This window comes from Haliaeetus albicilla, chromosome 23 (assembly GCF_947461875.1).
Source record: "Haliaeetus albicilla chromosome 23, bHalAlb1.1, whole genome shotgun sequence".
Classification (NCBI taxonomy): domain Eukaryota; kingdom Metazoa; phylum Chordata; class Aves; order Accipitriformes; family Accipitridae; genus Haliaeetus; species Haliaeetus albicilla.
In genome coordinates, this window is record NC_091505.1 from 4,814,251 (window position 1) to 4,840,468 (window position 26,218).

Below are 26,218 nucleotides of genomic sequence, written 5' to 3' on the forward strand. Positions count from 1 at the left end.
ATCGTAGCTTTTCCTCAGAACTGGCCTACATTAAAGAAAAGAGTGTTCTCTTCTTTTGGAAGAGACAGGGATTTTTACCCCATGATAATGCAGAATAAAAAAAGAAATCTGTGGAGCTTTTATCATGCAATGTTTTTGCTAAATTAATTGCTGCTCAACATCAATTGTAAGGCATCAGTGAAGGCTGCTAGATATTCTGTAGGTCTTTTTGTCACCTTTTTGTGGGTGACAGAAAGAACGATATAGGTAAATGTTAGTGCAAATGTTCTACATAGACTTAAAAATTGTAAGCAGCAGTAATCATGATATATCATTAGTAATTTACTCTTAAAAGCATATTGTCTTAGTTTTTTTTAGAATTAACTACATTATTAGACATGGGAACAATGATATTAATTGTATAAATCCCTGCCAACTACCAAAATGTCAGCAGGTGTCACAGTGCAGACTAGGCCACTAACTGAACACAGCTTGGAAGGTCTGGTAAACAATCTTCTCCTTTAACCAGATTAAATTATATGTAAATATTTTCACCTTTAAAATTAGAAATTTTTGCTCCCACCTGAAAAGAACAAACCACAGTCAACCCTACTTGTTATTCACATATTTGTATACATATTTACAATTAATAATAATAATAATAATAATAAATTAAGTTATAATTTAAAAAAATCAACACAGAATCTAATTCCCTTACGGAATTTTCTGTTGAAGAATTTTGTAAATGTACCTTTGGTCCAGGGAGACCAGGAATACCAATGCTTGAAAGACCAGGGTCACCTTTCTCCCCTTTCAGTCCAGGAAATCCTGCAGGCCCAGGCTGCCCTGGACGTCCTGCTATTCCTTGGCTGCCTTTAATCCCTGGGGGACCTGTCCAAAGATAAAATACAAGTTTTATAAATATAAAAAAAACTTCTGCAGTAGTTTAGAGAAATCACTCAGATTACAGCAACTGAACTAGAAAGCACTAACAAATTGAGTGGCTGGCTTTGAATACCTAATGTGTTTTTATTTTTAAAAAAACACTAAATTATCTAAAAATCTCTCACAGCTTTTTGCATGACATTTCTAGGCTTTCTTTTTTTATTCTTAATTTACACAAAACCAAATATCTTGTTGTAGTATTTAGGCACAATTTAATATTAGAATCCTCAGAAACTGGAATTTTTGTTTCAGCAATCTTTCTAAATAACGAAATTCACTTTCTCCTTCCTCTTTTGCTTGTGTCTGATGTCTGTCTTCTGACAGGTGGGTTTACAGTCATCTTTTTTCTGAACTTTCACAGAGTGGAATCAGAGAAACCAGAAAAGTTTGAAAGTTACAAAATGTAGATCATTCTGCTTCTACATCTGTAACCACTTTAAAATAATATGTATTGCATTTTCTGTTTTAATGGGAATTTCCAATTTCTTAGGTACTATTTCAACAAGTATGTATGTAGGGCTTTACGTATTCCTCATCTGCATTAGCATTTAAATATATTATTAGATACTGCACACAAGCAGATCCACCTTTGTACTATATAAAAGGAAAATAATGGCCAAAATGAAGTAAAATACAAGTACAGAAACTAACCTGGAAGGCCCATCTCTCCCATGGCACCTTTTAACCCTGGAGGTCCTGTTGGTCCTGGCTGCCCAGGAAGCCCCATGTCTCCCTTGGTGCCTAGGAAAGTTGTGGGTTTAGTTAATTAATGGCAATAATTAAAAGTTTCTGACATTCATGCATTCTCATATGAATATGCTTGTCATCTAATTACAAAGGCAATGGATTTGGAGTTGCCTTAGACCTCATACTGCTCCTACATGCTTTTCACACCCATTTATGGTGAAATATTAAACATCTTCAGTTTGTTCCAAGCCAAGATTTGATCTGGCCAACTTCTTCTTTGTTTTGAAGATTAGTCTAATGAAATGGGTCAAATCTCAGTCCATGACTTAGTAACCATCTGAAACAATTTAGTACTGGTGTGACTTGGTCTCTCATGAGTTGTTCTGCAGAATGAACACATTATCTCTTTCTCATTTGCAATAGGTATTCAGTAGCTCCTATTATGGAATTAAATGTGACCTACAATGCTCAAACCAGTTTGAGTCCCGGATGCTTAAAAAAATTCCCCAAGCCCAACAAGATATTTAGAGCAAGACCTACATTAGACATAGCAAGAAAAGATTCAAGATGTCAGATAAATTATTACAGCTATAGGAAGAAGCAGTGCAAAACAGAATTTGTTTTCTTGATCCTTGCAAATCTTTAAAGCAAGGATATGACATCCAGACAGCCTTTGCAATACATTCATTTGGCCATTTGAGTATAATGACTAACAATATAAGAAATAAACATGAAACGGACAAGTCCTGTTGGCAGATCCTGCAGTCATGTTGCTTGCTCAAGCAGCAAGCACTGTTCCAGTCATCCTAAAAGCTATCCTAATCTTCAATGGGATCAGCTTAAAACTGCTTTGGGGTCTGTTAGAAGGAAAGAGCTCAAAGTGTGCTGTTTGGATAATGATTTTAAATGTCCCAAAACTGTCCTGCAGCTTTAAGCGTAAATCCCTAGGTTTTGCTTAGATATACCTGGATTAACGTCCCAACCCCATGTGGTAAAAACGCATGCAAATTTTTACACATCAAAACCGTCTATCTGAGGCCTTGTTTACTTACCTGGCAATCCTGGCACACCTGGTGGGCCACTAAGTCCTGGTGGGCCTGGGTCACCTGGAAGACCTTGATAACCTTTCTGTCCTGATAAACCAGGAATACCTCAAAGGAAAAAGGTACATTTTATTATTATTAATTTTACTAATACTGTATGTTTTCTTTTACCTGAAGAGATCAGATGTAGCTGTAGGTGAATAAAAATCCAAATAGGGATTTTTCTTCAGTAAATATAATTCCCCCTAGTTTAGCAAAGAGAAGTATCGCAGAACACAAAATATCGCTTCTGGAAAGTTTAAAAGTACTACAGAACAGGAACAATCTATGTAAGTATAGGAAAAAGTAACTTTATGACTAATGCCAATATACTTTATTCAGAAGGGACCATCTTTTCAGAGGAGCAGGCTCTGTGCTAACCTCTCTATATTCATCCACGTTATTTATATACATGTTTAATTGCATTGCTACACCGAAGCACTTTGGGACTGATATATTATAATAAGTAATGCAGGTATTTTAGCAGCTTTTTACAAATTCTGTGTGGCTATTATCCCATACAATAACTTCGTGCTGCCCTGCAGGCATAGTTAAATCTGCCCTCTACAGCTCTTACTTAACGGGGGTGTGGGGGGGTGGGGGGTGGGGCTAAGTGCCTTAGGATCCTACCTAGGCTTCATAGACATTAATACAATAGATAAATTAGCACAACAATGGCTGGCGCAACATTAGAGAAAGGCATTCTGGTTCTCTCTAGGGTATTTTTACTCTTCTCAAGACTACATTAGAGTTCAAAGGAGATGTCAGAACCCTTGATGGGGGAGGAGGGGAAGCCTGCAAGTGAGAGAAAACAGACTTGAGTGAATGGAGAAAACCTTCCAGGCTGCCAGCTTCCCTAGTAGAAACACCCACAGAGATGACATGTAGCTCAGGGGAGGGTAAACTTACAGAGATACCCAAAGGGAGAATCTGGAGGTGATGCATGAGCAGAGGACCTGTACAATTCCATCCTACAAGGCAAAGGCCCAAGGGCCTTCCAGACAGCAGGAATGCAACCAGCACAGCAGCCATGACAACTATCTCTTATCACACTTAGGAATAACACCTAGAAGACTGAATCGTAATCCTGCTGAAAGCACCTTAGTACTATTACAATATCGCCATATGCCAAATAACAGTAACAGTTAATGAGCAAGGACATTGCAAACTAACCATACGGAGTAACTTGGTCATAGAACCACTTAAGAAAAAAGCCTAAAATTAGAGAACCTTAAGCCACCTCTAGATTCTGGCTTTATTTTTTTCTGTAAGCAAGAATGAACTGTAATGGATTCAGTTACAGGTCACTGTTTTCTGTAGAGGACAAGCCACCTCCCCAGACCCTCATGCAAAGTTCTGTACCTGGAACACCTGGCTCGCCTTTTTCTCCTTTTGCTCCTAGCTGTTTCGGATCAACTTTTCCAGGTGGACCTGGCAGGCCTGCTTCACCTTTGATGCCCTTCTGTCCTACCGGTCCAGGAGGCCCTGGTGGGCCAGGTAATCCATTATTACCTACAGTAGGTACAGACAACAAAAGTGAAAAAAATATAATTCTTAAGGTAGGCTAATATATTTGTAATGCTTTTTCTTACATAGGGAGTCATGATTTATTCATGAAGTTGGAATTCACTAAATGATCAGTCAGTTTATGCAAGGTTCTCCACAGCATCTTAAGCCCTGGAACAAAGCCGAGAGAGTGGCCTGCATGGGGAGGTCTGTATGCTGCAGTCTGTCAGCTCTGGCCAGCCCACCTCAGAAGAAGCAGCTGTCTGTATGATCCACATCGAGAGAGCTCCCAGAGCCCCACTACACTGTGCCACTAGCACAGAGGAGTTGCAACAGCTACAGCAGCTTTGGATTCACAGCCTCCTTGTTCTGGGGACATGAATGGGTTTTTCTTCTACCAAAGTCTTTCAAAATTCATCTCCAACAAGGAGGTTGGGAAAATGTAGATAGAATAGTTTCTCTGTGATATCTATAGAGTTGATTCTGCATGACTCCATAACCCAAAGCTGCTGATTTTCTTCTTTCTCTGACTTAAAGCAGACTTTACAACATATTTCAGAAATATTGCCCTACCTCAATGCCATCAATCCAAAGGTAATGTTTTAAAAATAGCTAACATGTCATGACATCAATCAAAAAAAGAGTGACTGAATGCTATGGCTTAAAACTGCAAAGCAATTCTGAACATCAGCACTGTCAAAAGAAGACAACCTAAGCAGATCCCAGTAATGAAGATCTAGATGTTAGTATTATAAAACCTCTTTCCACACAGAACACAGAAAACAGCATTCTGCATTCTCTTCAGGGGCGGACAAAACAAACATTACCTTTCAAGCCAGGCAGGCCATTTCTTCCAGGAGTTCCTGGAGGCCCTGGAGGACCAGGAGCTCCCATGACGCCCATCTCACCTTTGGCACCTAAATGCATTGAATCACCATTGTCATTCTGAACAAAAACTCAAAACCTATCAGTACCTAACTTCTACTTCCCTGCATCTCTATGGTATTTATTAACCAGCACATGCATATAAAGCCTGTTTTAAAGGAATTACAAGCACTCAGTTCCTGTATAGGTCTAAATCGGATAAAATGACACTTGAAAACTGTAGCAAATTTTCCAGTTAGGTCCTGGGAAGAAAATTTGCAGTGCACTGTTCTTTATGGTAGAAAGAATATGTATACCTCCAATAAGTTTAGTTCCCTGGTTTGAAACATAAATACTTGTTTGAAAGCAAACCTGAATTTATTGAAAGCCAGAAAGACAATTAGGTATACACTATTTCTAGAATCTTTTGTATCGTCCCCTCTATCTGAAGACAGAGATTCTCAAAATTCACTTTTGAGATTTCTATTCCAGAAGGTAGAACGGACTATTGTAACTGAATAGTCTAACACACAGAATAAGGAAGTTAAAACTATGTGTTGGATCCAATTGATAGAATTTGTTTAAAGGAAGTAATTACAAATGCTATTTCTAAATTGTACCAGTGACTAGGGAAAAAAAATAAATCACAAAATAAATTAGAAAAGTGTCATAACAATGATGATCAAAGTCACGTTTGAAAGTTATGAAACAGAGTAACATGGAAAATATTTGAATCAAGTTACAGGGAAGAGTAGAGAGATGACAAGGATTTTAATGCAATGAATTTTGTTATGATTTTTTTTTTAAAGTATGAGATGTAATGGTTACATTTATCCAACTTTAAATGGATAGGATAAACATTGAAGCTCATTAAGGTAGCACACCCAAGCATAAAGAGCAGCCACCTGTAACTACAGTTTGGTCTTTGTCCACAGGTAAAAAATGTGAACTTACCTGGAAATCCAGGTATTCCATCTCGGCCAGGTGGTCCAGGTGAACCCTGAGGCCCTGGGAGACCAGGGGGTCCTGGATATCCTGGGGCTCCACGGTCACCTGGAGGACCAGGAACGTCGAAGCCTGGAGGACCTGGATCCCCTTTCTCCCCTGGAATGCCTTGCAACCCTAGACAACATTGTTAAGACACAATCTTTTAGCAAAAAGTAAGGCAAGGCTGAGATATGTGTGTGTCTGGGCGTAGTACTGTAGGAATAGCTAAGTTTTATCTGCAGTCTGTTCCTAGCACTGATGAAAACCCTGCAATTCTTCTAAAGGCATTTATTTTTTAATGGCTTCCACATATTAAAAGGCCATGTTCTCCTGTAAAGAAGCATTACTAAAACTTTACCAAGTTGTAGCAAATGCAATTCAAAAGAATCTCAAAAGGAAAACAACAACTCTCTTCAACAACCCTTTAAGTCTGACTAATAAAACAAAAAGCCAAGATTGATCAGACTGGTTTGTATTTTATCATTAAGCATTGAGATTCTTACAAGTATATTTCCATTAATGATTCAATTTTACTACATTCTAAGATAACATCAGCTGAATATTTTTGAAGGACAGCAAAATCCTGCATTGCATTACATTTCCCTGAATGAAAAATATGAATTGTCAAAATATGCTTAGGACTGTTTAATGCTAATGATACCGAGCTTGAGGCACTGCTGAAGCAAGCAGTGCTTGCTTCCCTCCTGTGCACTGTATCAGTGAGGATGCTCTCTCTGGAAATGTAGATGACAAAAAAGGATTATTCTTAAATCTGAAGTTAAGAAAAGGCTTTGGTAAAGAAACCACAGTACCTGGGGAACCTGAGGTTCAAAAACCAACGAGTTAGAGCTCATCAGGAAGTTGAGACAGGTAGCAGTAAGGAGTTGTAGTAGTCGTTAAGTTAGGAAACAAAATAAAGCACATACAGATTAGAACAAAGAAAAAAATCTACCCTACAGTTGCCAAAAACAGATCTAAGTACAAAGAATACAACACTAATGCAGTTAAGAGAAACCAGACTGCAAAGAAAATTGGAAGTCTTTTCAAAATGCAGCCACCACTGTATGCAGAAACAAGAAACTCAGTAAGATATTTTCAAATATTGATGATATATTTTAAAAATAAAATTATTTTTCCCTCTCTACTTTTCTCCTATTCTCTTCACAACTGGGGAACAAGGTTTTTCTGAACTGTTTCTTACACAAGACTGTGATTACTAGATACTGGCTTGGACACCTTCTGAACACCAATGTACACCCTACCAATCAGCTTCTTGTTGATGTGCATCACATTCTGGTAAATCCCTTCAAATAGGGATTTTCAAAAGATGCTTCTTTAAAACACAAAAACCTTCTAAATATTTTTTCCACATTCTTTTAGTTCTATTATGCAAATTTACATTGTTACACCTACAGAGATAGTATATCGCATGTTCCATGCCCTAGCATACTCTACTGAGATTATGACAACACCATGCCAAAACCTCATAAATTAACTACAAGGCAGTATTACTCTCTAACTCTGTAACGGTGACCCCTGCTCTCGACTGCAGGAACAAGTTTAGGAGTGATGTCACGATGTGCTCTCTGCACACTAAAAAGGCAGATCAAGTTTTCTTGACAGCATAGGCTATAGACTTCCATTTATTTAATGATAAGCATGCTCCCCTTTGGCAGCAGCTTATCACTGCATTAAACTATGCTGTCATGTGCCTGGAACTGCTTACTTTGCAGAGAAAAAAACAGTACCAGAGGATGGATAGGAACCACACATTCTCTGCACTTAAGGGGTCTCTCTATCAGCAAGGGTGGGGGGGAATATATATATATAGCCCAGTAATAGGACAAACTCTGTATCTAGAATGGTAAAGATACTTCTAAAAATAGAAATGACTTCTAATTGAATTTCTGGTTCTCAAAAATGTAACCATATCATAATTAGAACAATATAGACAACACAAAAAATTCTAAAGTAATTTGTTACATATTCAAAAAAAGAAGAATGTTGAGGTACTGCAAACTATTTGAAGTAATGGTGGTGCAGAGAAAGGAAATTCTGAACAGGGAAATCCTTTCAAGAATTTTCCAAATTACCTGAAAAACAGAGCCCCAGCAACTTTACCCTAATGTTGCATAAAGGAACAGAATCAAAACAGCCTAGTAAAACAAACAAGGGATGGGAGATGGTAATGTAAGGCATTCTGCACAGAACAGAGAAATAGCAATGCAAAGGGAAATAACAAGGACTTCTCAAGTGGGACCTTCAACCATGCACTAGATTTCAGAGCCACCATGCTGTTAGTAGCCACAATGATTAGTCAGTACAGACACGAAGAGCAAAAATATAAGCATTTCAAATCTACCAACTCTAATACTAATTGTGCATTTGTCAAAATTGGTATTTTGAAGAATAAATCGGCAATCACGTGAAATCAAATTCTGGCTAACACCAGAAGAGATGTTACAGGAAGACAAAAGGACATGCATTGGATGAAACATTCAAACCCATACTAATACATCTCATTCCTCACCCCAAATACACACCTGTGTTGCCTTCTGTTTTAGTTCAGCCTCAAGTGCAACCACAGGTTCAGGACAGTATAGTAAGCACAGTACGCCAGGCAGCAGACCCACCTGCTGGCTCAGGTAACCTCTGTGCACATTGTCCAGACCCCGTCTGTCCCTAGCTCTTAATACTGGACACACTCAAGACTTGTTGGTGCAGTGACCACACCTTCCTTTCCCCACTGGGAACCTTGTGAAGAAATATACTTAAACATGACCCACACTTTATGTATGTGAGTAGAACTCAAACTCCATGGGCCTACTTACTCAAGTGCTTGCCTACGTTCAAGTTAAGCACTTTGCTGAATTTCAGCTTACAGTTCATAAAGATCTGAACATGATCAACCAATCTGTGATCCATGCTCTTACAGTTGGCCATGAATTTTTCAGCATGCATTGTGAACAATGCCAATCCCAGTGCTGGCATACAAACACATTCAAAAAGTGCAGCTCACAAACACGAAATGTAAACAGTCATACAGGCATGGCAAGAACCAGATGGGTTGTGAAGTGTTTCAGCTGCAGGCATGCTCAAGTTCCCAGAGAACGTTCTCATTGTGGTGACTGCCACACTTTTGCAACATCAGGAGTTGTTGCACAGCAAGCCCATTCACTGAATGAAGGGGAAAAAGAATTTCCCTAAACAAACTTTGTGAAAAGAATGATGTGCATGCATGCACGTGTACCCTTTGTGCACAGAGGTGGATTCTTATCCATCTTATGTGCACAGAGAAGTTCTTATCTTCATCAGTCACCAGTCATTTTAGACAAAAGAAATCAAACTCCCTTCAGACACATATTCCTAATTTTCACTATCCTTAGATTCTACTTTGTCAATCTACTTTAAACCTATTAGGACTCATAAAACTTCTTGCTTTTGCAGAAAAGAAGTGTGCAAGGAAATCGTGAACTCCAGAACTCAGAGGTTTCTGTAAGAGGAATTCTAAAGCTCTTTTGCAGGTGTGCTTATGACAAGATGAATGTGTATGACCTTTTACTGACAGACTTTTGTTAAAACAGTATCATGTCACTACTTGGAGAACATTTTCTCCTCTACAAACTAATGAACCAGCTAGTTTTGAATACTCATGCTTTCTTCCTTTCCACATTAACTGAGTTAAATTGTGCTTCCATTCAGGGAGAAAAAAAAAACCAGTGCCTAGCCACATCAGGGAGAACCTGAATTAATCCCTTGATTTTTGCATTCACCATGTAAGTAGAGGGAGGACAAACAGAATTGTATAGGGGATTGAGTTTGTCTGCTTTTTTTCCAAACCAGAAATTAATTTTCTAGATAACAATGTAAAAAAGTTATTTAAAAATACCTCTCACCCAGTGAATTTGGAATACAGTTTGGTAAGCTAGATAATTGCTTTGGAATTTAAAGACCATCTTGCTATTTGAAAGCAATGTAATGACAGCACAGTACAAGCAGCTAAAGGCAGCTTTCCTCCTCTTCTGTATCCCCAAAACCTCTGCACTGACATTGTGCTCCCTTCTGTCTTGTCCTGAAGAGTATTGTGATAAACCCCTTCACAGAGATTTTGTCACTATCTGTGCACAGCACTTCCTAGAATTTCTGCTGAGGCTGCAGGTCATCTCCAAAGTGGGCTTTTACACCCTTGAGACGTCTCTAAGTTGTGCAATGGCAGGGCTGAATGTAGTTCCACTTCTGATTTCAGTAAAAAACACAATGTACCAAGTTTTGCCCACTTGACTGGCAAAACAGCCAAGCTAATAGACATGAGGTCTCTGTCTTTCGTTGCCTGTTTGTTCAGTGGGACCTTCAGTGTCCTGTGTACCTGCTTGGTGTATGCCAGAAATAAACTAAGGGTATAATTTATGCAAGTTTTACCTGGGGGGCCAACAGGACCCGGAGGTCCTGGAGATCCAGGTGGACCTTGACCACCAATGCCGGGGATGCCTGGTGGGCCTGGGAGTCCTGGTGGTCCACTTGGTCCAGGGTCACCTAAAAGAGCACTCTCGTTTAGTTAAATAGTGAACTCCGTTCAGAGATACTTGCTTTCAGAAGCAGAGTGCCTGCACGTTGTACTTGAAATCTCATCCTTGCATGCAAACAAATATGGATCTAACACAGGAAAAAACACTCTTCAGAGGCTATTTCTGAAAGCCAGAGATTTGTCCTCACTCTATGTGGAATGCATGCAGTTTACATTTATAGGCTACACAGAGACATGTTACTGCATCATAGTCCACATCTAACTCAACAGATGCTCTCCAGCAAACCAGGCATGCTCTGCAGTTCAATACAGACAATGATTAACAGCAGGAATTCATGAATTGCTAACCCTCTGCACGTTGAAGCACAGTGCATCTAAATGACAATTATTCTATTGAAAAAGTTTTACCCACACGTTAACAGGATTTGTCTTTAGAATACAGGCTTTCAGATACTGACCCACAGATTGGTATTTACTCCCTTGCTGGCTTGTCTTTTGAGAACACAAGTTTCCATTTACACAGGTATGTCTGATGTGGAAAAATGGACCCTGAAGTAATTGCTCTAAAGTCAGCACTGCTTGTATTTAACTGCCATATGACTCCCAGCACATCTACATTTTTTCAAGTTCCATAGGGAACAGAAAAGGGGAGAGTTCTTGTCGTGGTTTAACCCCAGCCAGCAACTAAGCACCACGCAGCCGCTCACTCACTCCCCCCCCATCCAGTGGGATGGGGGAGAAAATCAGGAAAAGAAGTAAAACTCCTGGGTTGAGATAAGAACGATTTAATAGAACAGAAAAGAAGAGACTAATAATGATAATGATAACACTAATAAAATGACAACAGTAGTAATAAAAGGATTGAAATGTACAAATGATGCGCAGGGCAATTGCTCACCACCCGCCGACCGACACCCAGCCAGTCCCCAAGCCGCGAATCCTTGCCCCCCCCACTTCCCAGTTCCTAAACTAGATGGGACGTCACATGGTATGGAATACACTGTTGGCCAGTTTGGGTCAGGTGCCCTGGCTGGGCATGAGAAGCTGAAAAATCCTTGACTGTAGTCTAAACACTACTGAGCAACAACTGAAAACATCAGTGTTATCAACATTCTTCACATACTGAACTCAAAACATAGCACTGTACCAGCTACTAGGAAGACAGCTAACTACATCCCAGCTGAAACCAGGACAGTTCTCCATACCTTTGGGCCCTGGAGTTCCATCAAAACCTGCCCGTCCTGGGAGACCAGGGTTTCCTGGGAAGCCAGGGTCACCCTTAGGTCCTTGAACTCCTTTTGTGCCTGGTGGTCCGGGGGGTCCGGGGGGTCCTGGAACTCCAAATCCACGATCCCCCTGTAACAAATTAACAAATTTTTTAAAAGGGGTTTTTCTGAATTTAGCCTCCCCTAAAAATGTTAAAGTAACAAAGAAAAAAATTCCCCCCCCCTTAGAGTTCAATTTCTTTTTTCCTACCCTCACTCAAACCTCAAGTAGAGAACGTGACTTCCCTGCCATCAGAAGCTGACAACAAGAGGTGAAATCCTCCCCACCAACTTCCCACTGCCACAGAAGAACCTCTAAGAAAGTGAATTTTTGTATTAAACAAGCAAACACAGACCTTCTGTCCTGGGAAACCAGGTGGTCCAGGAGGTCCATCTAGACCAGGGCGACCTGGAGTTCCTGGAGCTCCGGGAGGGCCTGGAGTCCCTGGGAAACCTACACAAGACATGGAGGTTAGGGCAGCGAAGGGGACACCAGAAAGCATTAGAACAACTCTTCCAGAAATGCTTAGGGCCCATGAAAAGTAATCTCTGAAAAGAGGTCCTGTGCTAGCTCAAGCATACTTGAGGAGTACTCATTTGGCTGAGATAACTTTTGAGTATACAGTCTTTGCCACAGAGGATCTCTGGGACTCCTCTCAGAGGAGGGCAACTCCCCATGCTGTGTGCTCTAACAAAAATTATGAACAGTTTACAGCCGAAATGTCTTGAGGCAGCATTCAGAGATCATTTATTGATTCAAGCTCAAACATTCATCATTTCTCAAAGTTTTACATTTACTTCTGTGCTCTTGGTTTACTGAAAAATGTAAGTTCAGTGAACAGAGGAATAAGAGCTCAGCAGGTTTTTTTCCTGATACTTCTGAAACTATTATAAAGATGTATAAAATCAAGACAAACATTTTTTTAAGGATTCCAGAGACAGAAATCAACTCACTAGGAAAAAGCAAAGAGACACAACTAAGTCCCCTCTTCCAGCCAGTACAATACAGTAACATGGCTGTAAACACACCTTTTGGGCCTGGTGGGCCTGGTAGTCCAATGCCAGGAATACCTGGCTCTCCCTTTGCACCTGGGATGCCTGGTAAGCCGCGCTGACCTGGCTGACCAGGATCTCCTGTAAAAAGAAGAAAATCAACATAGTTATCAAGAATCAGTCAGAATAAAAAGCTCTTGGAATTCCCTGGATATCTAGTTGCTGCTTTACCTGGAAGACCTGGGTCACCATTTCTTCCTGGAGGACCAGGGGGGCCAGGAACTCCTGGCTCTGTAATAGTCTGGCCAGGGTCACCTTTTGGACCTAAAACCAAAAAGAAGAAATATGTATCACTCAGTAGGAGTTTATTTTCTGTTTTTCTTTGAGGAGTTTATTTTCTGTTTTTCTTTGAGCAGAAAAAGATGCTAGCCACATCCCAAGCTTACAAAGAACTTAAACACCAGCAACACTTTACCCTATAGGCTATCTGCCTCTGAGCCGCATACAGCACTTACAGGCTTAGAAGCATTGTTTAGACAGTTTTCTTGAAATGTTTTTTTTTTTTCTAGCTTTCTCCTAGGTACAATCATGCAGATATTATTTTCCATAGCTGACACTAGCACAACTTGATCAGGATCTGTGCAGTGGGCAAGAAAGTAACAAAAGCAAACTTGTTCAAAGCAAACCCTTGTTTTCAAAACCTGTTGTAGTTGCAGTATTATTAAGCATAAACCAGATGGTAGTTACAATGCATTTCCACTATAGTCAGTGGAGAAGGAGGAACTTCTCTAGAGGTCACAGCAGAAGGGTGAGTAACATATAGTAACATAGCACAAATTCTGCTCACTTGCGATTCTGTGATGACCTTCAATAAGGGAGCTTATAAATACCAGGTCTTACAACGCCTTTGGGAAAAACTTAAAAGCAGCATTATGTTCTGACAACTATCTGGAGCAAAAGAATAAAACTTGATTTTACAGCTTTCATTCTATAGCACACAGAGACCAACTCACCAGGAACTCCAGGGGGCCCTGGACGGCCTGATACACCTTGGATGCCTTTTTCACCAGGTGAACCTTGTGGACCAAAACCAGGAGGTCCAGGAAGTCCTTTGTCTCCAGGAAGACCTGGTATTCCTGGATCACCTGGAATACCCATCTCTCCTTTGAATGCAACACTGCCCTGAAAAAAGGGAGAGCAGAATGGGAAAGAGGCACATATATTTACTAGCAAAGGACTGAAGTTTTTCATTGCTTCTGTTTTGAAACTCTTTGGCAGTTTCCATCCTTGTAGGTCTCAAGGCCATTAGCTGCCTACATCTTACTAACATGGTAGAGAGAAGGACTAAACCTGGCTACTTAATTCTTCACACTGCATAGGTGAAATGTAGACAATGGCAGAAAGTACCATCTGACACTACTCCAGAGAAGTCTCAGCTTATTTTTAGGGGCATTGACAGATTCATGTCACCACTAGATTGGCACCTACTGAAGTGAATTAGTGTTAGTCACATTCAGAAAAAAGTGCATATGTCAGTCCTCTTATCAGCACTATGCCAAATACATCCAGGTCTTCCCAAAACATCTGTCCAATCAAAGACAGCATAAAATGGAACTCACAGGTTCCCCTTTAGGCCCAGGTAGACCTGGCAGTCCATCTCGTCCAGGAGTGCCATCTATGCCAGGAAGACCCGGAGGTCCTGGGAAGCCAGGGTCTCCTTTGTCACCTTTCATTCTTGGTGAAGTCAGGACATCCCCTGGGTCTCCTTTAGCACCAGGTCTCCCAGGAGCACCTGGGGACCCTGGAAATCCCTGAGGGGGAAGAAAAAAAAAAGAAAAAAAAAAAGGCATTTTAGTTTTTCTTTCAGTCCCTCTCTGAGTTTATAAGATATATATATATATATTTTATATATATATCTCATTTATTAATTATTATATATATTTATAAGATATAAGAATAATGCATTCAAGCTAGTTATGGACAAAAAAGAAGTGTTAAACAAGAATTCATATCTGCTGTGCACAGAACTACCAAACATGCAAGACAAACGAGACACTATTTTCCCACCAGAACATAACACCACCACTTACTGGTGGCCCTACAAGGCCAGTTAATCCAGGAAGCCCCTTTTCACCTTTTGGTCCAGGAAAACCAGGAGAACCTGAGTAGTGCAGAAAAACATAAAAGCAAAACATAAAACTGTAGAAGCTGTAAATATCAAGCATGCTGTTTGCATAAGATAATATCTAAGTTGTTTTAAAACCAGGCAAGGTTTAGTCTGGTTTTTTTTTGAAAGCTTGATTTTATTTGAGCAGAACAAAATTTGCAAATCTAAGTTAAATCAGTAGTGTCAAAAAATGTCACACTTTTTAAAAGCTCCAGCTCCTCTATCATTTCAGGATTAGCAAGTAGTAAAAGTTAATTTCTCACTTTCAGATAAATAAACCATAAACCTTCAATATGCAGAATGCTTGCAAGTCTGTCTTTGATAATTTTTGTTTTGAAAGACTAGATTTAAAAAAATGAGTGATTGTTTTGCACATATCCAGCCTGTTTCTTCCTAACACTCCCCAATTGTGCAAAAAGGACATGCACCAACTATATACCGGAGCCAGCAACTGTGCATCTGAATTTTTAAACAATACACAGATATATCATTAGCATTATACACAGATACTCAGATACAAAAATGACTTTATGGAATATATTAAGCAAAATAGTGAAGACTACAGCCTTACCTGGACTACCTGGAGGTCCTGGTGGTCCTCTCTCCCCAGGAGGCCCAGTTACTCCAGTTCCTATGCAATTGAAGCATGTGTCTCCTTGATCACCTAAAAAGATTTGCATTGAAAAAGCATACTTGAACACAACAGCAATTGTTTTCCTTCTACTGATCTATAATACCAAGTCTAAAATGACTATTTTATGTAATTATATGATCACTTCAATATTACAAGGTTTCCCTCATGAAAGCCAAACTGAAGCTTTTTGGTTGCTAGGAGTCAGACAACCAATATCAGATATGATTAGAATTTATTTAGGATAGTGCAAAAGAAATGAAAACAAAAAAAATGCTTTCAATAATAAAAAATAAAACTGGACTTTTTTTCCTCAGCAAAAGAGTCCTCTTCTAAAGCAGATACTTGACACTTCAAAACTACAACTCTAAAACACATACATCAAAATCCCAAACTTTAATTAAACTCCAAGAGTGCAAAATAAATACTGGGAATGTTTCATTGATTTGACAATAGGCTAAACTTATTTCATTAAAAAAAAAAAAAAAAAAAAAAGAATGGTTTCAGGAAGGTTAGGACTTTCCTTCACACACAGACTTTTCTGACATTTGTCAATCTAGTATTTAAGCACTTCATTTAGGTTAATTAATTAATCTTTACAATCTCCATAAGAAAAAAGACTTCTGTTTGAAAGGAGTACAAAATTAAGTGAGATGCCCAAAGTCATCTAGGATGTCCATGGTTGAGCTAGGAAAAGATTCTCACTTACCTATATCGGCATCCTCATTGCAAGGTTGTCTTTTTGGAAACAAGGACACACATTAAAGACGTCTTTCTTTTGTTTACCAAACAAACAAACTCATTGTAGATTGACCAACTCAAATTAGGAATCTTGCATTTATAATTTCAATGTTGCTTTCCATAAAAAATGTCAAATTTATTCATGAAGTAAATATAAAGCTATTCTTCACATAGAGTTGGCAACTGCTGTTACAAAGCACTTTGTTTCTATCTACCTGGGAGGTACACATAAACCTGAAGCTCCATTTTACTTTAATCATGATCCATGCTAGGCCCTAGCATTGGTTGTACCCTCAGTCACTTCGAGATTCCTGTGCTTTAACACTAGATGAGGGACTATCCTTTTCCCAAACAAACCAGCTTTCTTACTCAGAAACAGAAAATACCTGCACTCAACCCTACTGGGAAGAGACACTGTTTATCCTTATTTAATACAGGCTTTACATTGTTTAAAGAAGTTTTGAGAAAAAACAAGATAGCCATGACACTGTACCTTTTTGGCCTCGCTCCCCCGTAAAGCCTTGTTGTCCTGGAATTCCTGGAGGACCTGGTGGCCCCTGCTCACATAACCCTTCACCTAAGGAGAATTGGGAGAGGTTTCATGATCAATTTGTGTTAGACTGACAGCAGCACCGAATACGTGTATTCAGTACAAAAATGTACTTCCTAGTATTTGTGTGGATATTCTAGTATACCCACACAATCACAGACAAACATTTTGGCAATTCAGACAGAGGATTGCTAATGAAAACCCACCAATGTAATCCAAACTTAAAAGGAAACAATCAGTGATGTTACACAACAATCATCAGTTCTCCTTTACAACCTCAACTATCTCCCACTACTTCCCACAGCCTACGCAATTCCACCTCTACACTACATTCTGCTATACAGCCTCGTATCATAAAAGCAAGTGTATGAAATATCATCAGTGAGGGGACTTAAGATGCCAGTGCCATCTAGATACCAAATTCCTCCCTGAACCATGTTAGCCCCACTCCACTACAGCTTTCCAGTTCTCATATTCCATCTCCTATTCCCTACTTCCTATATACCAAAAAGGAGCTAAGAGCCTTCATACAAAGTGTCCATTCCCAAGCTAATTTTGTGCGGTTGACACAGTAGAATATTTATGAACTTAAACTGGAATTCTGTGAAAAATTACTCCTTTGACTCTCCTGGTATCACAACTCTTACTAGGGCATAGTTCCTCCAAACATTTATTATATCATATCATGAAAGCTAAATTTACTCAAGACAGTGTCAAACTGGTTACCTCCTGCTTTATGCACAAATTTTAATGTAACTTTCGCTAGTTGGATTAAATAGGATGTAACATAAATTGGAAAAATACTTCATTTTGTATATCTGGGTCAAATCTCCTTGGCCCTGGAGGACTCTCATTATCATGTGAGTTAGCACAAAGGTCCCTCAAGTTTCTTCTCCAGTCTAGCTGAATCTCACAGGTAAGTCACAGCAGGGCTCACTTGAGGTCTATGTGGTTATCACTTACCAGGAGGAACAGATGGTGCAGGTGGCCCTGGGGGACCTGGTGGTCCTGGAGGTCCTCGTGGTCCATCAAGTCCTGGTTGCCCAGGAATAGAAACACCAGGTAAACCTGGATCTCCCTTCTGTCCTCTCTCACCAGGTAAGCCAGGTGGGCCAGGTGGTCCAACAGTAGTGATGCCTAAGATGGGAAGAACTTAGTTCCTTGATAGCTCAAAGGTTTAAATCACTTTTTCACAAGGATGCCAATGATATATGAAGAATAACATGCTACAGATAAGACTGTGTATTTCCATGTAAGTACTCCATAACAATTCTGTTATGGAATCAAACTACATGTTGATGTGCAGTGTTTGACATACGCACTTTTGCATTTTCAGAGATTTTTGTTTGAAAAATTGACCTGAGACTCAACAACTAAATTTATGAAGGAAAAAAAATAATAAAACAGGACTAATGAAAGGAATTACTGATGGAAAAAAGAACATTTACAAGCTGTAACATTAGAATCATAATGTTCTTCTCTGTGCATGTATAAGGCAAATACAGGTGTCACCGCTCGCTCCCATTGTAGACTTAAATCATCTCCTCCTTTAGTACTGGCCAATGTACAGCAGACACTAGGTTTGATGGCCAGGTGCCAGACTTCTGGTACACAATACTTTCTCTGTGTAATCAATGGATAATGTATGTTATAGGCAAGTGATATGAGATGAATTACCCCTCAGACCATTAAGCTAGTATGTGTTTGACAGCCTTGATGATTAGCATCCTTCTGTACACCACAGCAGGGGCAATGAGTGTTCAGAATTCCTCATATTATCCCCATAAGCTAAGGGCCACCCTTCAAGCTCAAAGGTAGCTCTAAATAGTTCTACTTTCACTTTCTACTCAGTCCATCTATCAAAAGGAGTGTGAAAAGACTGTGAAGCTAAATAGCCATCCATGTATTTGAGTGTACAACTTATTTTAATGCTTGTACTCCTACCTGGAGAACCTGGCAAGCCAGGTGGGCCCGGCCTACCAGAGAATCCACGCTCCCCTTTGGCTCCTGGAAGTCCTGGCAATCCTTTGCTACCTTTTGGTCCCACTGTTGCATCAATGCCCGGTCTTGAAATGACCTGTAAATGTTTCATGTTCATGTGAAACAACTTGCCAAGAAAAAAGTCACTCAACAGTAAAGAGATGTGAGGGAGGAGAAGTTCAACATACTTCAAACCTTATACAAATGACAGGATGCTTTTCCCACTCCACTGAATTACCAGGTAAAATTCCAGTAAAGCGCACTCCCCAATAGGAAGCACTTTTACTGCCAAGCCAACATGGTTAGAAAAGACTTCAGTGAAGCTGACTGAATTTCTGCTGGTCTGAGGTTATTGTCTAGCCTTGTGTTTGTAACCTAGCAAATCCTAGAGCACAGAATCTATCTTGAAAGAAGGAAACAATCATTTCTATTAGTGAATATATGAAATCTTTACTGGTTCCATTATTGTTCTATCTGGAGATGGGACTAACGGTCACCCAAGAACTATGATGAAACAACACTGTCAACCAAATGCAGAAAGAAAAGGATCAGCAACTTACAATTCCAGGAGGACCAGGGGGACCAATGTCACCTTTTTCACCCTACCAATGAAATTAAGAGCATTTTTCATACTGCGCATTGGTACACAAGAAAGTTATTGCAAATATTCCCCAACACTGTAATAGCATAGGCAATTCAATTACTACTCAGCCAGAACTGAACTCAGCTATGGCAGATTTTCAAGCTACTATAGCAATAATGACAAAAAACCTGGCATACCTTTTCACCATCTCTTCCTGGAGCACCATTTATTCCAGGCCCACCAGGTAAACCCTTCAAGAAAAGAGAAAGATAATCACACCCAGATCTTCTCCATATCAGAAGAAAAGCTTATAAGGAGTCTGCTTAGATTAGAAATGTATGAGTTACTCACATCCCTACCAGGCTGACCAGGTTCTCCATCTTTGCCAGGCTTTCCCTTCAAAGACATAAACACACATTGAAATAAAATGCTTCAGTGGTGAAGAATTCTTATGGAAATTGTTATTTATTTCTCATTTTTCAATAAAACAAATTTTCTCTAGAATGCAGTCCTTGTGACAAATATGTCAAAGGCATCAACTAAGTATAATCAATGGAGTTATCTAAACTGAGGTTTTCATGTTGAAAACCAGAGCTCAAAACCATGACAAGTCTCAAAGAAATGTTGTGTGAATACAGCACAAAATGATCTCCAGTTAACTATTGCTGATTCACTGTGTTTAACAACCCTGTTTATTTTAACATTAGAGAAGTCCTTTATTTGGAAATCAGATCCTAACTCCCTAAACACTAGAACATTACATTTAATTAGGAAATTAATATAATGTGACCAGTGAAATGAAATACAAACATTTCTGTGTTTGAAACTCTCCTTTAAACCAAATGCCATTTCCTGAAGAATAGTATCAACAAAAATATAAAGCGCAGTTCTGCTCAAAAAAGTGACTTCTAAAAACCATATATTCTTGCTGAACAGATTTGCTATTGCTGCAACAAAAGTAGTGCAAGCTCCACTTTTTTCCAGACCATTCACTGCGTAAGACAAATAGAACTCTATTGTTAGCATTACAGAAGCAGCATGTATGGGGGACACCTGCTGGAACATAACTAGAACAGGTGATTAAGTTTCACCACAGTGCCAAGATCAACTCTCAGACATTAAGTTGATAATAAGACCTGACAGATAAAGTCTATTGGAGTATAATGTGATTTGTGAATTCTTTATTATTAGTGATGAGTTCTGATTCTCAAAAATGAGGTTATAAGATTTCCTGTGAATTTGTGGAACTACCTGTTTGATTACATATACTGGCATTTTTATGAGTATATCTGAAATGGGTTTGAGCCACACAGAATCATATGGAGCCCTAAAAGGCAGTTTTAGAGTAACTTAAACTGCACTTTAAGTATGCAACATGCCCAAATTCAGAGTAATTAAAAAAAAAAAATTGGTAAACAAGCTTTCAGCAATAGGCATCTGCCATATCCCCTCAGGACTTTTATCCTTTCAGATCTTTGCAAATTTACGTGGTTCCCATTTACTTTTGCAGAGAGAAGCAACTTGGAAAATACAATTAAAAAACAACTCAAAATATAATGAGAATTTTGGCTTTGTAAATCTGCCTCATTTATTATGTTCCTTAAAGAAGGCAAATCAAAGCCCTCCTATAAAGCTCAGCAACTAAGAAGAATTTTATCTAGAATACCAAACATTTGTTTCCATTGTATTTATTTCCTATGGAAACTGGAAAACCTATTACCAACATGTTTCTAAGCAGTGTTTATATATTGTCCAATTTAGCTGAGCAAGTCTTGTGTTTTGGTGTTCGAAGGTGTCCATTATGTTGATGAAACTATGGGTTCAGTAGCTGTGAAACTGAAAAAACAGAATGTTTGAGCTAGTAGCAACTTGACTTTTCTTTGCTCGTCCAGCCCATGTTATTTTCATCCTATTTCTTAGCACTTCTGTGATCTTCCTCAGCTTTTCGGAGTTGTGATATCCAAGTAAATTTAAATTCCAGGATGGATTTGAGTCTAGACAGGAACAAAGTGACTTATGCTATCCTTAGATGCAGCTATCCTGACTCGTCCCCTCCCCAGATAGCACATAAAATGAAATAGCCTCTTGGGAAATAACAAATGGACTTTTGGTCTTAATGCAGTGTTCAGAGACTTGGTTTTGTGACTCACCTCACAAGTAAACCCACTGAGAATGAGTTTACATAGAACAGCTTAAATATATACCAATCTCATGCTGCTTGGCAACCCAGTACATAGCAAACTGAAAGAGGACCCTCTCTAAAAGGAAAGGGAAAACTGCTGCTTCAGTCAAGCAGCCCAACAACTTTGAAGAAGATTTCCACGCGTAACTAGATAACATCATTCAAATTATTTTCTCCTGCCCCCAAAACCAAGATCTACATGTAGATAATTCTATCAGAAAGCACCAAGAGATCCATAGCTAGAAGCACTTTCATGAATCAGATGCGTCATCTACTAGTTTGCCAGGTTATGGAAAAAAAAAGGAAATCTCTTACCCAGAGGCTGATGGCCCCACCTGAATTCAACATTTGCTCAATTCTCAAAGATAACACTGATTGGAAAGATAAATGTTTGGTTAAACAGACTACTTACTCTTTTGCCTGGTTCTCCTTGCTCACCTTTTTCACCTTTTACGCCACCGGGAAGACCCTGGACATACAAACATCATCTTAAACTGAGCCCACAAGCCAGAGTAGAATGAATTTACAGTTCCTACAGATGCAACAAAAAAAGAACTAAAAGAGGACTACTCACAGGAGGGCCTTGTGGCCCAGGAAGTCCTGGTGGGCCTGGATCACCTGGAATACCCTGTCAAGCATGGGGAAAGAAAAAGAGGATTAAAGCCTCCATCACTCCCTAGTAGCTCAGTTGATTATTTTTTTTTTATATATAGAATCTTTTTTTGCTGTCATTTAGATTTCCAAGTACTTTGAACAGTAAAGGATCATATTTATTCTTTCTGTGTGGAACTTCAAGTGCATCTATAAATTTTATTAACTGCTTATCCTGTTTATTTAGATGATTCACTCCACTAAGACACAACTGCCTCCTGCGTGCACTGCAGCTGGTTTGGTGGCCTGCAGCTGCTATACAATAATAAAAAGAAGGAAGAAAAAAAGGAAAGAAAGAAAGAACAAATGCCAGATCCTGCTGAAATTACAGGAGCAACAGTCATTAGGTGACTGGTAATTGCTGAAGTTGTGAGGCCATCAGGATCAATAGCATGTTCATCAGAAGAGTGTCACAGGATCACTGTGTTAAAAAGTTAGGGTTTCTATTTTGTCTTATTACACCTTTGTACAAGTTCTTAAATCTCTTCACCATTAACCTAAAAATAAGTTACAGGCTACTGAACCCACAAAAGGTTTCTATGCAGAGTTTCTGTTATTTTCTTGGAGGCCTCCCAGACTTCTACAAGCCCATCTATATGCTTGATTTTTCAGCCAGAGATCATAGGTGGAGGTACACATCAGAACTTCATGTGTATTCCACAAAAAAATAAGTGTAACGTTGAAATTTTTTACTGATTGTGTAATAGGTACCAAGCATACCCTTTGTTGAAATAAAAACAAATTTTTAAACTTTGAAATCATTGTTAATGTTGGTCAAAGGCAACGCACTCAGACTGTGTTTGTAAGTCCTAGTGCTTTAAAAGGAATGTAGTTAGAATGCTTTTATTTTGTACATTTATATAACTTAATGCCAGTATAATTAGTCCTTCAGAGATCCCTGATGACAGAAGCAAATTACTCGGATCCTAATAAAGCCAGATGAATTTTTGCTTCAACTACAGTGTGGTCAAATGTCACCTTGTGTTTTCTTAGAACTATAAAGACACACAGTGCTGCTCTTTACCTTCTGTCTTACTGTCTGGTAAAACAGAGGCAAAAATAGAGACTGAGACCTTTCTAGGATGACTGTGCATTGCAAATGTACACCAGTAGATAGTCTAAGTAATGCCTTAGAAGTCCCTACTGTTCTTCCAAAAGGGAGGGTAACAAACGCTTTTGATCAAGATGAAGGGCAGAATTGTCCTACATCCCGCCAAAAGAAAATACTGCTTCATACCAAAGTGTTATTCTCTGACACATTTCCCAAGATGAAAAGGTGGAAAGTAAACTAATAGTTTAAAACTCAGCTACTACGGTGACATTTGCAAAATAACCAGAGCATAAAAACAATCACTCACCACTCTTGCCTCAAAATGTCTACCTCAACTCTTCTATTACTCAGGGTGGTATCTGAGAATACCACAAAAACTTCGAAGAAAGTGTGAAATCCAGGCACTCGTGATCCTGCTGGTGCTGCTCAGACTGTCTATGACTGGCACCCAGAATCAAACGGTACTGTGAAATGTTCCCCGGTGAAGAAGAAAGGAAAAAATATAACTTGAAAAATGGCAACTCTCCCAATGACTTTTTGGCATTTATGGGTGGGGAAGGATCCATACAAATCAAACCAACGGTTCGAGCTTACTGTCATAATATGGCTTGATATTTACTTTTGAGAGGCCAGAAACAGGAAAAGCACTGTATTCAGACCACAAAGAAGAAAGATCTCGGGGTATCACTAATGAAAAAAAAGGAGGGGGAGGGGAGGGAAGGAAAAAAAAGAAAAAAGAAATTGAGTTAAAAGTTTTGAAAGACTTATTCACAATGGATGACACAGCTGGTTGATTAATGGGAATCTGAATCCCCAGACAGCTTTGATATGTGCAGTCTGGGTGTTCCAAGGAATGAGAATATTTTAACTGCTTTTACTGTTACTACGAACTTCCTTTAAGGGAGTTTCTTAAGAATAGTTATTTTACTAAGGGAAGTAACTGAGCTAATGTGACTGGCATGCCTTCTATTAAATGAAAAGTACTCAGGCCTGAAATATTCAGTACTTTGAGAAAAATAATAGAACCTCTGCAGTAAGCAGGATGTCAGTATATATGAGCCAAACCAACAGAGGCTGCAGCTTGATCACATGCTCATTGTAGTTGGATATAGTTTCCCACTCACCTGATCTCCTTTCTGAAACTCAATGTCATTTGGTCTCTTCTGTTCTCCAATTTGTCCTGGTGGCCCTGGAGGTCCCTGAAGACCTTGTTCACCCTAAAGTGCAAGAAGATTGCAGTTTGTTACAGGCAATACAAGCCAAAATAGCATGCATAAATATTTTGAAAGTAATAAGCAAAAATATCATCATGATCACCTACTCACTTTTTCACCTTTGGGTCCTTGGAAATTCAAACCCATATTACCCTGCAAAAAGTATAACTCATCAGCCCTTAGATGTCACAAATGAACAGAAAGAAAAACAAAACAGTCCACCACCACCATCAATGAAGGAAAGAAAATACCTTAGGTCCTGGCAGCCCTGGTGGACCAGGAGGTCCCTATTAAAAAAGGAAACCAAAACAAAGTCACTTCCAAGCACTCTACATGCCCCCTTGTGGAAAACAAAAAAGAACAATGTTGCTACTTTGACTCTTGTGCATTATACTCATGTTGACAAGGCTCCTTGCCTTCCTCTGAGAGCTCTTCCTCATGCTCTTTAGCTTCACAAATATGTGAGAAACTAGTTCTTCCTTTAAGTGAGAATGTCAAATAAAATTAAACAGTCAGGTATTAAACATTAAGGAAAGAATCATTCTGGTCTAAATAAGCTAAATCTTGTCCCTCAGGTTTCACACAAATAAGGAGCCTGCACAAAGATTCAGTCCAATTTAAAGCAAAAAGAAGTCTGGGAACAGGCTGTTTCAAATGTATCACATTTAAATCTGCACAGTAGCAGCTCCAGGGTGAGCTGAATGTATGGTTGCTGTTGTCTTCATACCAAGTCTTTACTACCAAGATCTCTGCAATTTACTGACCTGCCTCTGAGAATATGAAACAAAGAAGTAACTGCCCCATTTAACACTACATGGGTAACAGGTTAAAGAAACTTACCGTCAAACCTGGGGGCCCTGGAGGGCCAACTGGACCTGGTATTCCCATGGAGCCAGGTGGGCCCTGTCGAGAAAGTGGAGGACACTATGAGACAGGCACCTTTTTATGAAAAAAACAGCAAGACCTTCAAGGTCGAAAAACCCCAACAGCTGGCACCCCATACACATCAAATCAAAGTAGCTGACCACTAACGTACCAATCTGTCCTTGTGGAAAGGCCTAAAGGAGTGTATATCGTGTTAGGAGTGTTCTGCTCTGAACATCAATATCTGTCTTTGGCTTGGATAAGGGAATGCTTTTTTGTTTGTTTTGAACTACTTTTGCACTTTCTTTCTCTTCATGCACTGAGAGAGAACAACAAAACACTTTGTATTTGTGATTCTTCCCAGCCAGAAACAGACAATAGGGAAGCACAGATCAGAGGAACAGAAATGCTAACAGGCTCAGTCTGGTCAGAATAGCCTGGGGCTTGCCTCTCTGTACCAGGAAATGGGAGTTTCTGGCTTCTGTCCAGTCCAGGCCGATAGACTCATTTTCTGCTTCCCTTGTTCTTCCACTAAAGCAATGAATGGCTCAGTGGGGAAGCACAGGGCCCGGAGTCACTAGCTGTTTTCACAGAAGACTGCTGGGAGAACAGAAACACTGTTCAGGAGATGCAACATGAGGAGAACAGCTGAGACAGTACCCTCTCTTCCCACCATCCAAAATAGTGGCTACAGCCCAGGAAGGCAGATGTTACTTGCTTTACCTCAGGGTGAAGGGAACTCCAGAACTGATACAGAGAATGACTAGGAAG

The 26,218-nt window shown here is 39.5% G+C and overlaps 1 protein-coding gene across 2 annotated transcripts in view; it reads right to left on the minus strand.

The window, feature by feature from the left end:
- Positions 1–26,218, minus strand: part of COL4A5 (collagen type IV alpha 5 chain) — an 89,065-nt gene that overhangs the window by 20,377 nt on the left and 42,470 nt on the right. For both annotated transcript variants that reach the window (XM_069810978.1, XM_069810979.1), the window contains exons 10-36: positions 25,424–25,486; positions 24,835–24,870; positions 24,695–24,736; positions 24,494–24,586; positions 22,242–22,295; positions 22,080–22,136; positions 19,837–19,881; positions 19,683–19,736; positions 19,463–19,504; positions 18,867–18,999; positions 17,886–18,059; positions 16,866–16,949; positions 15,572–15,664; positions 14,924–14,994; positions 14,453–14,644; positions 13,847–14,015; positions 13,065–13,157; positions 12,870–12,974; positions 12,197–12,294; positions 11,781–11,931; positions 10,470–10,583; positions 6,018–6,185; positions 5,027–5,116; positions 4,056–4,205; positions 2,664–2,762; positions 1,576–1,665; positions 731–870 (exon numbers count right to left, since the gene is read on the minus strand). In XM_069810978.1, coding sequence (XP_069667079.1) covers positions 731–870; positions 1,576–1,665; positions 2,664–2,762; positions 4,056–4,205; positions 5,027–5,116; positions 6,018–6,185; positions 10,470–10,583; positions 11,781–11,931; positions 12,197–12,294; positions 12,870–12,974; positions 13,065–13,157; positions 13,847–14,015; positions 14,453–14,644; positions 14,924–14,994; positions 15,572–15,664; positions 16,866–16,949; positions 17,886–18,059; positions 18,867–18,999; positions 19,463–19,504; positions 19,683–19,736; positions 19,837–19,881; positions 22,080–22,136; positions 22,242–22,295; positions 24,494–24,586; positions 24,695–24,736; positions 24,835–24,870; positions 25,424–25,486 — 2,700 coding nt within the window. The remainder of the gene's footprint in view (positions 1–730; positions 871–1,575; positions 1,666–2,663; positions 2,763–4,055; positions 4,206–5,026; positions 5,117–6,017; positions 6,186–10,469; positions 10,584–11,780; positions 11,932–12,196; positions 12,295–12,869; positions 12,975–13,064; positions 13,158–13,846; positions 14,016–14,452; positions 14,645–14,923; positions 14,995–15,571; positions 15,665–16,865; positions 16,950–17,885; positions 18,060–18,866; positions 19,000–19,462; positions 19,505–19,682; positions 19,737–19,836; positions 19,882–22,079; positions 22,137–22,241; positions 22,296–24,493; positions 24,587–24,694; positions 24,737–24,834; positions 24,871–25,423; positions 25,487–26,218) is intronic.